This window comes from Xenopus laevis, chromosome 6L, assembly GCF_017654675.1.
Source record: "Xenopus laevis strain J_2021 chromosome 6L, Xenopus_laevis_v10.1, whole genome shotgun sequence".
NCBI classification, from domain to species: Eukaryota; Metazoa; Chordata; class Amphibia; order Anura; family Pipidae; genus Xenopus; species Xenopus laevis.
This window is the reverse complement of record NC_054381.1, coordinates 120,771,805-120,784,049: the sequence shown is the minus strand read 5'-3', so window position 1 is coordinate 120,784,049 and position 12,245 is coordinate 120,771,805. Positions and strand designations below refer to the sequence as shown.

Below are 12,245 nucleotides of genomic sequence, written 5' to 3'. Positions count from 1 at the left end.
CAGCAGGCTGACTTAACATTTAGATTATTATTTTATTTATTAGCCCTTTGTTGTGGCTGGAATATACACTGATCTACTTTAACCCATTCTATGTTCTTAGATAGCTCATCTTGTTGCAAGTGATGCGGAGACACATAAAAACAAGTTGCATTTCTTCATGGAACAGTTTTATGAGATAATTAGAAAAATGGATTCCAGCAATAAAGAACTGTCTATTGCAATTCGAGGATATGGACTTTTTGCAGCGGTATACTTCTTTTTTTTTTCTTTTCTTGATTGACTGCGTTTACTTACAGTTGCGGTGAAAATTTGTCACCAGTAGGAAAGTTTTTAGATATAATTTTAGAACATGTTTATAAAAAATACTATTTCATTGTTTTATTATTGTGATTACATTATTTTTTCATTTTTTATTTTACATGATTCATGCATGCTTAAAGAAAAGATTTTTATGCTCTCCCTTAGGCAATTGTGGCTGCCAACGTAAATGTATTCTTGTCGAGTTAACGTTTGCAATAGTTTTTTTTTTTAGTTTTTTTTGTTGAGACAAGGAGGAAGGAGGGTCCCCCATAGAGTGTACAGTAGGAAGATTCATTAGAAAAAAGAGCAGTCTGATACTATCTACAACTGGATTACATGTATATTTGATAGTAATGTATGCTTTCCCTTCTCTGTTAAAGCCCTGCAAAGCTGTAAATGCAAAGAATGTGGATTTAATGTATATAGAGCTCATACAGCGCTGCAAGCAGATGTATTTAACAGAAGCAGATACAGAAGAGGACAATGTGTACCAGTTACCCAACTTCCTACAATCTGTTGCAAGTGTTATACTTCATATGGATTCTGTAAGTTATTCGGTATACCATTGCATAGTAAAATGTAGCAAATATGCTGCCATAAAATTCATTGTTTATCATGCTGAAAAACTAGTTTTGCTATCACCTTTTATATTCATCTTAATCAGAATACAGGGAGCCCTCGAGTTACATACACCCGGCTTACATACAATTCATACTTACAACCAGAGGGTATTACAGTAATGTAGCGTGGTTTGCATGGCCTTTAGTAGCATTTAGCTCTAATAAACCACCTGCCCCAATCCCCTCTGTCATGTGTTGTTTACTGCAGAGCACAGAAAGGTAAAAATAAATATGCACAGAAAGGTAAAAACAAATACAGTACTATGTTAAGACAGACATCTGTCTAAGTTGCATTTAATAAGTAAATGTATATGTTTTAACTTACATACAAATTCAACTCAAGAATAAACCTACAGATCATACTTAACTGGGACTGCCTGTAGTAGAAAAGAAACCATAAGCTAACTGATACATTTCAGAAAATGAATCCCTTTTTAAATTGCTATTGTCCCTGTACTTAGTGGATTCCCAATAAAAGCAAGATATCTCTTTTCTCAACAGATCCCTGAAGTGTATACGCCTATCCTTGAGCGGCTGCTAGTTGTCCAGATAGACAGCTTTCCACAGTACAGCCTGAAAATGCAGTCTTCTTGCTGCAAGGCGGTTCTGAAGGTTTTTTTGTCCTTGGCAGGAAAAGGGCCTGTTCTTTGGAGTTTAATTAGTACCGTGGGTATGTTTTTATGTTTCAACTTTGAAAATAATTAATGAATGTCAAATATCTTACCTGTGCTATAACAATAGTTTAGAGAGTAGGGGGGGGTGAAAAACTATTTTTTTTTTTTTAAATTTCTAATTCATCAGAAACCCTTAAGATCTGTTGAACATACTGTTTAGTAAACATAAATAGTTTGCCAGTAGAAAACAATTAGGGCATGTTTTTGTTCTTTTCCATTGCCTGGATGTCTAGACTGAGAATAAGAGAATAGACTTGCTGACGTTAATAATGGTAGAACAGTCAATATTCTGTGAATATAGAATTATAAATCCTTGCCAGATTTAACAATCATAGTGTAACTGTGGTTACATTTGGCTTTGGAAATTCTTATCTAACAATCTACAAAAACTATAAAAACATGTTAAATCACCAGTTAGGGTGAAATAAAATTCATCAAAGTATTTCCTACACAGACAGAAAGAGAAATACCTGTTTTGCACTTGTAGAGAAGAGTTGTAGGTGTGTCATAGCAGGTATAACGATGGTTTGGCCAGCAGTTAGCGTTTGAGGCTTTAGAGTTGGAGTAACTGGAATTGAAGTGATAACAACCCCCTTATATAGTCAGAACTTGATGATTACCTTTCATTCTCACTACCTTATATTATGTATACATTATATTTAAATTGCTTTCTTTCTTCTCCTCTATCTCGACTAATTTTCACTTCGTCTCAATAGCTGCAAACAACAGTGAAATTCACATCTCTATATTTAGAAAATATTTAAGTTTGCTTCTTCAAGTAATGCCATAAATAATCTTTGACATTTCGGTACCATCTTTTCTGACTTGTGTTGCTTGTGGCTGAGGATGTTGTAAATCCCATTCCAAAGCACTCTTCAATTTCCTTATTTTCTTGTAAAACCTCTGTCTATTTATGACAACTTCATTTTCAAATACCTCAACCTCCTCCTCAACCTACAGAGGCTGTTCTCAGTTACTTGCTGTTTTTAAACTTCTTATATGACCATCAGGTTGAGGAATCAAGCTGTTTTCTACATGCAGAATCCTAAGCACTTCATCTTCTCCTTACTTAAAGAGACATATAGTACTCTATTTTCTCCTATTTGTTTTATGTTGCAGTAATATTACTCCATCTATTCTATTTTCTGTATTTTTTGACCGCTGTTTAGCTCTTTTACTTTATATTCTATACACCTGCTTTTTCATTTATCAATCCTACATATATTCATCAAGCAACCCTTTATTAGTTAAGATTTGTATCTTTAAAAGTTTAACATTGATGCATTTTTCTCCACAACAGCTATGTATTTTTGAATATGAAGCATGTTGTGTTATTTTTCATTTGGTATTCTGCATACATACAGCTTTTTTTATTTTTACAGACCTTGGGCCTTGAAATTAAGTTTTAACTATAAATTCCAAAAATGGTAGTACTCCAAAATGCTTTGTTGCCAGCTATTTTGTCATTATACATTTTGAGGATTCTTCATAAAATGTTCATATATTTATCTAAATACATTCTTGATATCCTTTTAAACTATAACCATATATTTTTTTGTATTGCTGTTTTTCAGTGCATCAAGGATTGATTAGAGTTTGCTCCAAACCAGTAGTTTTGGCACAGGTAAGTCATTAATTTTAATAATAGTTTCACTGACAATATTTAAAATACTTAGAGCCACTCAGCTTCACACATGGCTCTTTTTTTTTTATAAAAATTAATAGTTAAGTGAAATACATATGCATTAAATAATAAACACTATATAAGATGGCCGCTACTATGTGTAGTACTGCATACAGTTTGTGGTTGTACCTGTCTCAAGAGGGATACTGCTAATATAAAGAGAAAGGGTTCCTAAAATTATATATTATATATAATATATGTACCATGAATAAAAATACAAATACATTAAAAAATCATTGTAATAAACCCTATGTTGACACCTATATACTAAACCTGATGCAATAGCTAAGTATACTTTCTCTCACCAGTGTCCACTTGCTCTCAAGTGTTGGGCACATCACATTGGTAGGTAGTCTGTAGCAATTTAAAGGGGTGGTTCACCTTTAAGTTAGTTTATAATAAACGGGATAATTCTAAGCAGCTCTTCAATTGGTCTTCATTTTTCCTCTTTATAGTTTTTTTAATTATTTGCCTTCTTCTGACTCGTTCCAGTTTTCCAGTCACTGACCATCTAAAAACAAATGCTCTGTAAGGCTGCAAATGTATAGTTATTGGTACTTTTTATTATTCATATTTCATTCCAGTCTCTTATTCATATCAATTCATGGTTGCTAGAAATAACTCAAACCCACAAATAATATAAAATTAAAACCAGTTGCAAATTGTGGCCCCTTCCGTCTGTTCTTTGCCTTCACTAAGAATTCAAGGGTGCTTAAAAAAAACATATTCTGTTCTCAAGGGTTTTGGAATCCCTTAATTGGGAGTACTATATGCGCAATCTGTAGAACCTTTTAAAACACTCCGATTGAATTTTACACCTTTACTGTCCACTATTTATTACTTTCCAAATCTATTTCAATCCATTGATGCATCTGCTAATATTTGCATGTTACAGAACATATATGAATGTTTTTAAATGTGAGTCCTGGTTTTAGGATGGAAAGGAAGGCTCTGAGGCTGAAACAGCAGCAGCTACTGGTGAAGTCAGAGCAGGAAAATGGAAAGTTCCCACCTACAAGGACTACCTTGATCTCTTCAGAAATTTACTTAGATGTGATCAGTTAAAGGTAATATGTGTACTTAGATCAGATTGAACTGGCGCAAAGAAAATGCTGGAGTGTGCTTAGAGTTGAACTGTTAAGTCTGCCAGTGCACAAGATTAAGGCTCTGAAACAAAAGCAGGAATGCAGTACAAGTTTGGGATCACTTATCCGGAAACCCATTATCTAGAAAGCTATGGCAATTCAATCTCCCATTGAGTCCAAAAAAAAAGCATATACGTTTTAAAAATACTTCCTTTTTCTCTGTAATAATAAAGCCATACTTTTTACTCAATGTTAAGCTGCACGAATCCATATTGGTGGCAAAACAATTCTATTGGGTTTATTTAATGCTTCAATAACTTAACTGACGATCTTAAGGTATGGTGATCCAAATTATGATAAGATCTCTTATTCATAAAACCCCTGGTCCCAAACATTCTGGTTAATAGATCCTATACCTGTATTACCATCCTTAAAGCCTTTGTTGTTTGCAATAACTGTTTTTTTCTTATAAATGTCAAATATTCTTTGTAATATACACTATATCAAAGATATCCAACAGAAAGCCCTCCATCATTAGTCACAACCCAGGTGCAAGGAGAACATATAAAAGAAAACCTTTCTCACCACCGGGAATCCAATTTTCAATGTGAATACTGCTTCATTTATGATACATTTTGGAAGACAAGATAATCTGATCTGAAAGAAAATCTTAGGAAAACACATCTCTCTAACTATCTCTATCATTTATCACAAGTAGCATATTGCTTTTCTGTTTAGTAACACTCTGAACATGTGTGTGTTGTAATTTTGCCTTGCTTAAAGTATGTGGTTTATTTGCTATGGGGATTTTGTTATACTTTAAATTTATTTGTCGTTAAAGGATTCCATATTTTCTGATGAAATCTTTTCGACGGTGAATTCACCCCTACAATCACTAAACAGATTACTTTATGATGAGCTTATGAAATCCATTCTAAAGATTATTGAGAAGTTAGATTTATCACTCCAGAAGCAAGACACAGGACAGGAGGTGAGTTTTTAATACAAGGAAAAGGTGAACCAGACACCCGAAGACCTTATACCAAGCAGGATTTTTACAGTTTCACATAAGAATACAGAGTTATTTAATAAGACTTCTTTAACTTAAGGAACTATACTATGATCATACTGTAGAAAACCTGTCCGGTATTTATCTTCATCGTAATTCCAGAATGTTTTAATAAATAAGTAATTGTTTTCTTTTTCACCTGCCACTTGAGCATTGAGTGAGTATTGTTATGTTGTTTATTTGAGGAGAAGATGAAAAAGCTTTAACTTCCTGTAACACTATAAAATATAGATTTGCCATTTCTAAAATGTTAATTTTCCAACACTGGGCCATTTTGCTCCTGGTCAGTAACTCATGACAGCTCCTCACATGTTTGCTTTCATTTTTCCATCTGCTGCTGCCTGATAAAATCCTAATCACTGAAATGTTCGTATAGGTTACTACCCAGCTGAAAATTTTCCCAGTGTTAATAAATGAGCCTTAAAGACTGTAAATTACAATAGTGAGGGAATCCAGTCTCATACAAATACATTATTATGGCACAAATTTAATTCAGGTTGGTACAAAATAAAGCATGGGCATGTTTGTCTATTTTGCTTATCTGTAATTACACATAATAGCAAGCTTTTTTGACAGTTGCTGACTTCAACAACTTTAGATCATAGGGAAAATGAAAAGGCAAGTGAAAGTTCCTTGCTTACTGCTACATAATGTAAATGTAGTGAAAACATTTCTTTAATACAGACTATTTATAATAATGTTTTCAGGATGATGGAGGCATAAACAATTTGTTGATCAATGCTACATCTGATCCAGCAGGCAACCTCTATGCTACCAAGCCAAAGGATTTTACTGCTTTTGTGAATCTTGTAGAATTTTGCAGGTATGGTATGAAGAAAATAAGTCACATTATTTTCATTATTTCTTTACCCAAAGCAAGAAGTTTAATTTTTTAGGGCCCTGACAGCTAGTGTGCTTAATTTCCCAGCAAGTAATCTCCTCTCCATGGTTGATTAAGTGTTTGACAACACGTGCCCCATCTTATTTGTTTGCATTGCCACATGTGAAACACATTACATGTGGCGAACCCAGGTAATTGCCCAAAAATGCAGAGGGAGGCATTTTTGTGTGATTACTTGGGATCAAACAAACACTGAGGAGCAGTTATTGTTGGGTATTTCAGCACCCCTAGGAGAGTAGTTTCCCGTTTGGTGATGACGCACCACCTTATTCGGTGTCCTTAAAATGCACATTGGTACAGTTGTCCGTATCACAATATTCACAAATATACAATTTAGAGGCCTCATTTACTACTCGCTGCCACAAATGCAGAAGCATTAAGTGGCCAAAAATTGCACCCCTTAGCACTCATTGGGGATTATGTAATAAAAGGTGCTAAATTTGCTCAGGAGCAGTAAGCCATAGCAACAGACAGCATGTACCGGTCATCTGTTTTAAAGCAAACATCCTATTGGTTGGCATGTGTTAGTGCTCCTGGACAAACTTAATGCCTATTATTACATATGGGGTATTCACTTTGGGCTTGTGATGAGGCACCACCTTTGCACCGATGGTAGGGTTAGGGTATTCAGAGTGGTACACACCATGAGGGCCTCTTTGTGGCGTGCACTCACCAGAGCTCCCCTTCTGAGTAACATGCACAATGGGGGACACCTATGAGACTCCCTATGATTAAAGTCCTGTCCAGAGAACGTAGCATTATATTTATGAAGAAGATGCAGGCTTTTTTTTATTTTTTTTCGATTTTAATACAGTGCAGGGTGCAAATTTGCAAAACCAATGATGCCTGTTTTTTTTTTAAATCTTTTTCTAGTTATCTAAGATTCTACCAGAAACTCTTGGATGATAGGCTTTAAAACAAAACACTTTGTAGTAGTTCCCCCATCTCTGCTTTCCCTGTTTACTGGGCAGTGGTGGATTGAGGACCTGTGAGGCCCCTAGGCTACACTTTCCACAGGACCCCCTTCTAGGGTAGGGCTTTATTTCAGCGTGGTACGCTCCACGGGGCAAATTCACTAAAGGACGAAGCGCCTAACGCTAGCGTTAATTTGCTAGCGTAGCACATTTTTCGGTAATTCGACGATTCACTAACGGACACTGGCATAAATTCGCTAGTGTAACTTCGCACCCTTACGCCGGGCGAATTTGCGCAACGGATGTAACTACACAAATTCACTGACGTGCGCATTTTTCTGAACGCTACCTTTTACGACAGACTTCCTTCGCCACCTCACACCAGGCGAAGTGAAATAGAGTAGATAGGGATTGCTTCAAAAAAAGTTAAAACATTTTCTAAGTCCTAAAAAATGCTGGCGTTTTTTTCTTTTTTTATGGGTGATAGGCTGAAAAAGATCGAAATTTTTTTTGGGGGCTACCCTTCTTTCCCCCCTACATTTCCTAACTCATGGCACCTTAACTATACAGTGGGCACATGTGTAGGGCAAAATAAAAATTTTATTTGCTGTTTTGAAGGTGTCCCAGGCTTGTGTAGTGATGCTACATATACCTCCATTGTAACTTCAATTTGGCGCCGTATGCAAATTAAGCATCGCTAGCGTAACTTCGCTTTGCTTGGCGAATTAACGATAGTGCAACTTCACAACCTTGCGCTTCCCCTGAGTGCAACTTCGGATCTTAGTGAATTTGCGTATTGCTGGCGAAAATACGCCTGGCGAAGTGCGGCGAATCGGACGCTGGCGTAACTATCTTAGTGAATTTGCCCCCATGTGTTTTTAAAAAAAAGCCGACTGCCGTTTAAATACTCAAGCGGCTTCAAGCTTAGGCAATGGCACATGACGCTAGCATATTTACGCGGCAAAACAAAAATAAAAATTATTTCACTGTGTCTGCAGAAATTATTTCACTGTCTGCAGGCTACACAAATTATTTTACTGTCTGCAGAATTTATTTCAGACTGTTTTCACTCCCAGTCCCAGGCAGCAAGTGGGGGGGGGGGCCCGAACTGGACCTGGGGGGCACGACCTGAACCTGGACAGCTCCGACCTGGACCCGTAAATTAAAAAAAAAAAAAAAAATCCGTACAAAAAATAAAAATATCTGGCATGTTTAGAAGTGCATCATTTTTCTCAGCTTTCATCACTGTATCAGAGGTTTTAGGGTTATTAGGGTTACACACAGACACTTGGCTTTATAACACACTGACATGTTTCAAAGTTTCCTCCAGTTACTCTGGTTTCCTCCAAAATTTAGCAGACAGATTAATTGGCTGCCAATGAAACTGTCCCTAGTATGTGTTGTATAAATATTATAGGGACCATAGAATGTAAGCTCCCTTAGGGAAGGGGCCGATGTGAGTGATGATCAGTCTATAAATCGCTGCTTAAATGTGCCAGTGCTATGTATGCACAGGATATTTATTTATAAGCTAATATTAGGTCTGACACTGCCTGCAGTTTTCTGTTCCCTGGTTTTTCAGAATATTGGGGTGAAATGGCTTGTGTGCTACCTTTGATCTGTACTATGCATTATTAGGAGTATACATAAGGAAGGACTAACTAACAAACATTGAATTTGCTTGTAGAGTTGATGAGTTTTGCTCTTGCTTTTGTTTTGTTCAATGGGACTGATTTAACAGTGCTAGATGCCGTGTAACTGAAGCAATAGGTTCTATTTTAAGAATTCACATAATTTAAAATAAAACTTTTCATTTTGCCTTCTATGTTTTATGTTGCAAAAGCATTTTTGATTTCCTGCTTGGTAAAATACATGTTTGGGCTATTTAGAAATTTTCTATTTTTCTCCAGTGAAATTTTACCAAAGGAACATATAGAATATTTCGAGTCATGGGTCTATGTGTTTGGTTATGAACTTGTGCTACAGTCTACACGGCTCCCCCTAATCAGTGGCTTCTACAAACTGTTATCTGTTGTTATGAAAAATGCTAAGAAATCAAGGTACTTTGAGGTAAGTTAAACTATATCATGAGATAGTATCCAAATGTAGATCTGGAAGATTGCTCTAAAGACCACATGGTTGCAATAACCGAAAAAGATGTATACTTTCTCGGTTCAGTCTCAGAATATGGGCATGCCTTGTCAGTTTGAAAGATGTAGTAAGTATCCAGTCTTTTGTGTCCTATGCAAGAGAACTGTGAATGGTCATTGTGAGAGATCAATTTGGTGGAGTAAATTTAAGAAAATGTTATTTACGCTATTTGTTGTTATTATTATTGACACAAAAATGCTTTGCTTTTTTGTCAAACTTGAAAAATTTGCCCCTCCTTCCTCAAGTGCATTTGACAGGCAAACATTTGGTTTTCACATGTAGAAAAAAACCATATGCACATGTTGTCCTTCACTCAACCTTATTTTGTTTTCTTTTTGACTTTCCTTTTTTCCCCCTACCAAACTGTCATACTTTTATTTTTAACAGGGTTTTACTTCCAAAATATACAAAAAAGCACCTGAAGATCCAGAACGGTTATCTTGTTTTGCTCTGTTTGCAAAGTTTGGTAAAGAGGTAAAACACTTCTTTCAATGTGCTTCCTGGTCTTTGGATCTTCCCTGTACTCAAAGACAATATTTTCTTTTGTTTGTGGAGCAATCGTTCTTTCTAAAAAAAAAAACATGGGCAGTACTGTTGTCAATATAATTTAAATTGTAATCGGTTTTGGAGGTTACATCCTAATAGAGTGAAGTTAAAAATTAAACTAAGGGGAATGAAGGAAATTAATCCAGAGGTAGAGAAGGTTTAGTTATGTACTAAGCTCTAGTTCAACTAGAGCGTTGATTTATTTAGATGCTTATTTCTAAGGACATATTTACCAAAGCTGAACCATCACTTTCACCTTTTTAATAAATTTGTCCCTAAAAATCCCATACAGATGTATTTTCTCTATTTCATTTGCTCCATTCACATAATTGTTTTCTCTACTTAGGTGTCTTCAAAAATCAGGCAGTTTAAAGATGAGCTTTTGGCGTCATGTTTAACTTTTGTTCTGCATTTGCCTCATGATATAATTATGATGGATATCAAAGCTTACATACCAGCATTACAGGTAGGTAAAATATATGTAGGTTGTTTCCTCTTATGCAGTTCTCTTTATGCTTCTGTTTTTTCTCTATTCCCTATTAGTCCTTGGTAAAATACATGAAGTAATTATGCTTCTTACAAAATCAGCATAAATCTTCAGTGCATATAACATGATGTTCTTGGTTGCTATTGTTTTGTAGACTGCATTTAAACTTGGACTGAGCTGTCCACCTCTTGCTGATGTTGGATTGAATGCACTACAATACTGGTCAACAAATATTCCTTCAGATATTCTGAAACCCTACTATAAGGATATCATTCCATTGCTTGATGGCTACTTAACAAATTTATCATCTACAAGTAAGATACTTCCGTTGGCATAATCCTGTTAGAATTTAAAATTCTCATCTTTTGAAGCATCATTGACGTTTCATTTCAGTCGTAATTTTTTTTTAAATTACTCTAAAATTCCAACAGAATGCTATCCTTCCATAAATCATAGAGGGATAACGAGAAATAACTACAAATGGACAGGTTTTTCATTCATCCTTTTCCCTTCTTTGATTTAACATGCAAAAGAATCCACAAACTATCCAGACATTGCAAGGAAACACAAAAACATGAATATTTCTCTGAGTCCTTAAATGTCATCTACTCTTGGGTTAACTAATGTAATAAAATGCACTAAGTTTGCCATGGTGTATTAAACCATAGCAGCCTTTTTTGCTGAAAGGTAATTGTTGTGTATGAGAGAGTTAATGTTGAAGAGCCTTTTTAAACAGGTGACCAAGTAACTGCTACCTGCTGATTGGTAGCTATAAGTGACTGCACCCGGGCAAACTATATTACAAAACCCCATAAACGAACAAAGTAGAGTGACAAGGAGCGGTTGGTGGCCGGGTGAGTGGTCATAGTGTTTGTGGCTGGCCTAGTGGCGCCAAGCTCAAAAATCTGGCTCTCACTAAAAATAGAAAATTCATGGAAATTGCAAAAGTGAACATCTGAAACATACTTCTCTCTTTGTATGTTGTAAAAGCCATTGCAAGGCAGAGAGGAAAGAACAGTATTTTTTTCCTTTTGTGTAAGACTCTGTGAACCTTGACAACTACAAGTAACAAGATGGTTTTAGACATCTTTTGCATCCATAGGATTACTGTGCTTTATGCATGCTTAATTAGGTTAACAGGGATCTGTATACTGTATACCCTTTCTAGCCATTTGGGTAGCTTTTACAAGGATTAGCATTATAAATGTATAACACTATTTATGTAATGCATCACTGCTGATAATTTTATCAGACACTGAATAACCTTACCTTTATGAAGCAAACCTTAACCTTAATTTATTTAAACAAATGTATGGTTTTTAAATTTGTTTCATGTAGTATGGCAAATACTGAATTAATATCTAAAGAAGAGGTTTTCAAATAAAAACATTTTTTTAAAATTTAATACAATAATTAACTGATTTTTCAGATGAATCCCTCAGTACTCTGGACATGGTTCGCATTTCTCGTTCATTGCATAAAGGCTTCAATAAACAACTAATCCAACAGTTAAAGCGAATGAAGACTCTGTCCGTGGTATGTGTAGTCATTATAAATGCATCCATATACTACAAACCTTAGCTCAATGTTTATATATTTTTGCAAAGTCTTTAGTTACAGACAAAGCTTGTTTGGAGAAAGACTGTGCTACTGCTATAGTTTCATTATTACAAAGTCCAAAATAGCTGTAGCACACAAATCCGTTTTGGTAATGCAAAAAGTGACTTTTATTGGCTCATTGCAGACTTCAAAACATGGCAACTTTTGGGGCTACACAGGGCCCTTTCTCAAGCCTGAACTTACATTCAAAGTGT

The 12,245-nt window shown here is 35.5% G+C and overlaps 1 protein-coding gene across 1 annotated transcript in view; it reads left to right on the top strand.

The window, feature by feature from the left end:
• prkdc.L (protein kinase, DNA-activated, catalytic subunit L homeolog) overlaps nt 1-12,245 on the top strand; it is a gene marked incomplete at its 3' end in the record, with an annotated part of 95,847 nt that overhangs the window by 17,940 nt on the left and 65,662 nt on the right. The window contains 12 exon segments of the mRNA NM_001085601.1: nt 101-247; nt 681-845; nt 1,422-1,590; nt 3,169-3,218; nt 4,214-4,345; nt 5,205-5,354; nt 6,140-6,255; nt 9,158-9,317; nt 9,786-9,872; nt 10,291-10,410; nt 10,586-10,745; nt 11,861-11,967. Coding sequence (NP_001079070.1) covers nt 101-247; nt 681-845; nt 1,422-1,590; nt 3,169-3,218; nt 4,214-4,345; nt 5,205-5,354; nt 6,140-6,255; nt 9,158-9,317; nt 9,786-9,872; nt 10,291-10,410; nt 10,586-10,745; nt 11,861-11,967 — 1,563 coding nt within the window.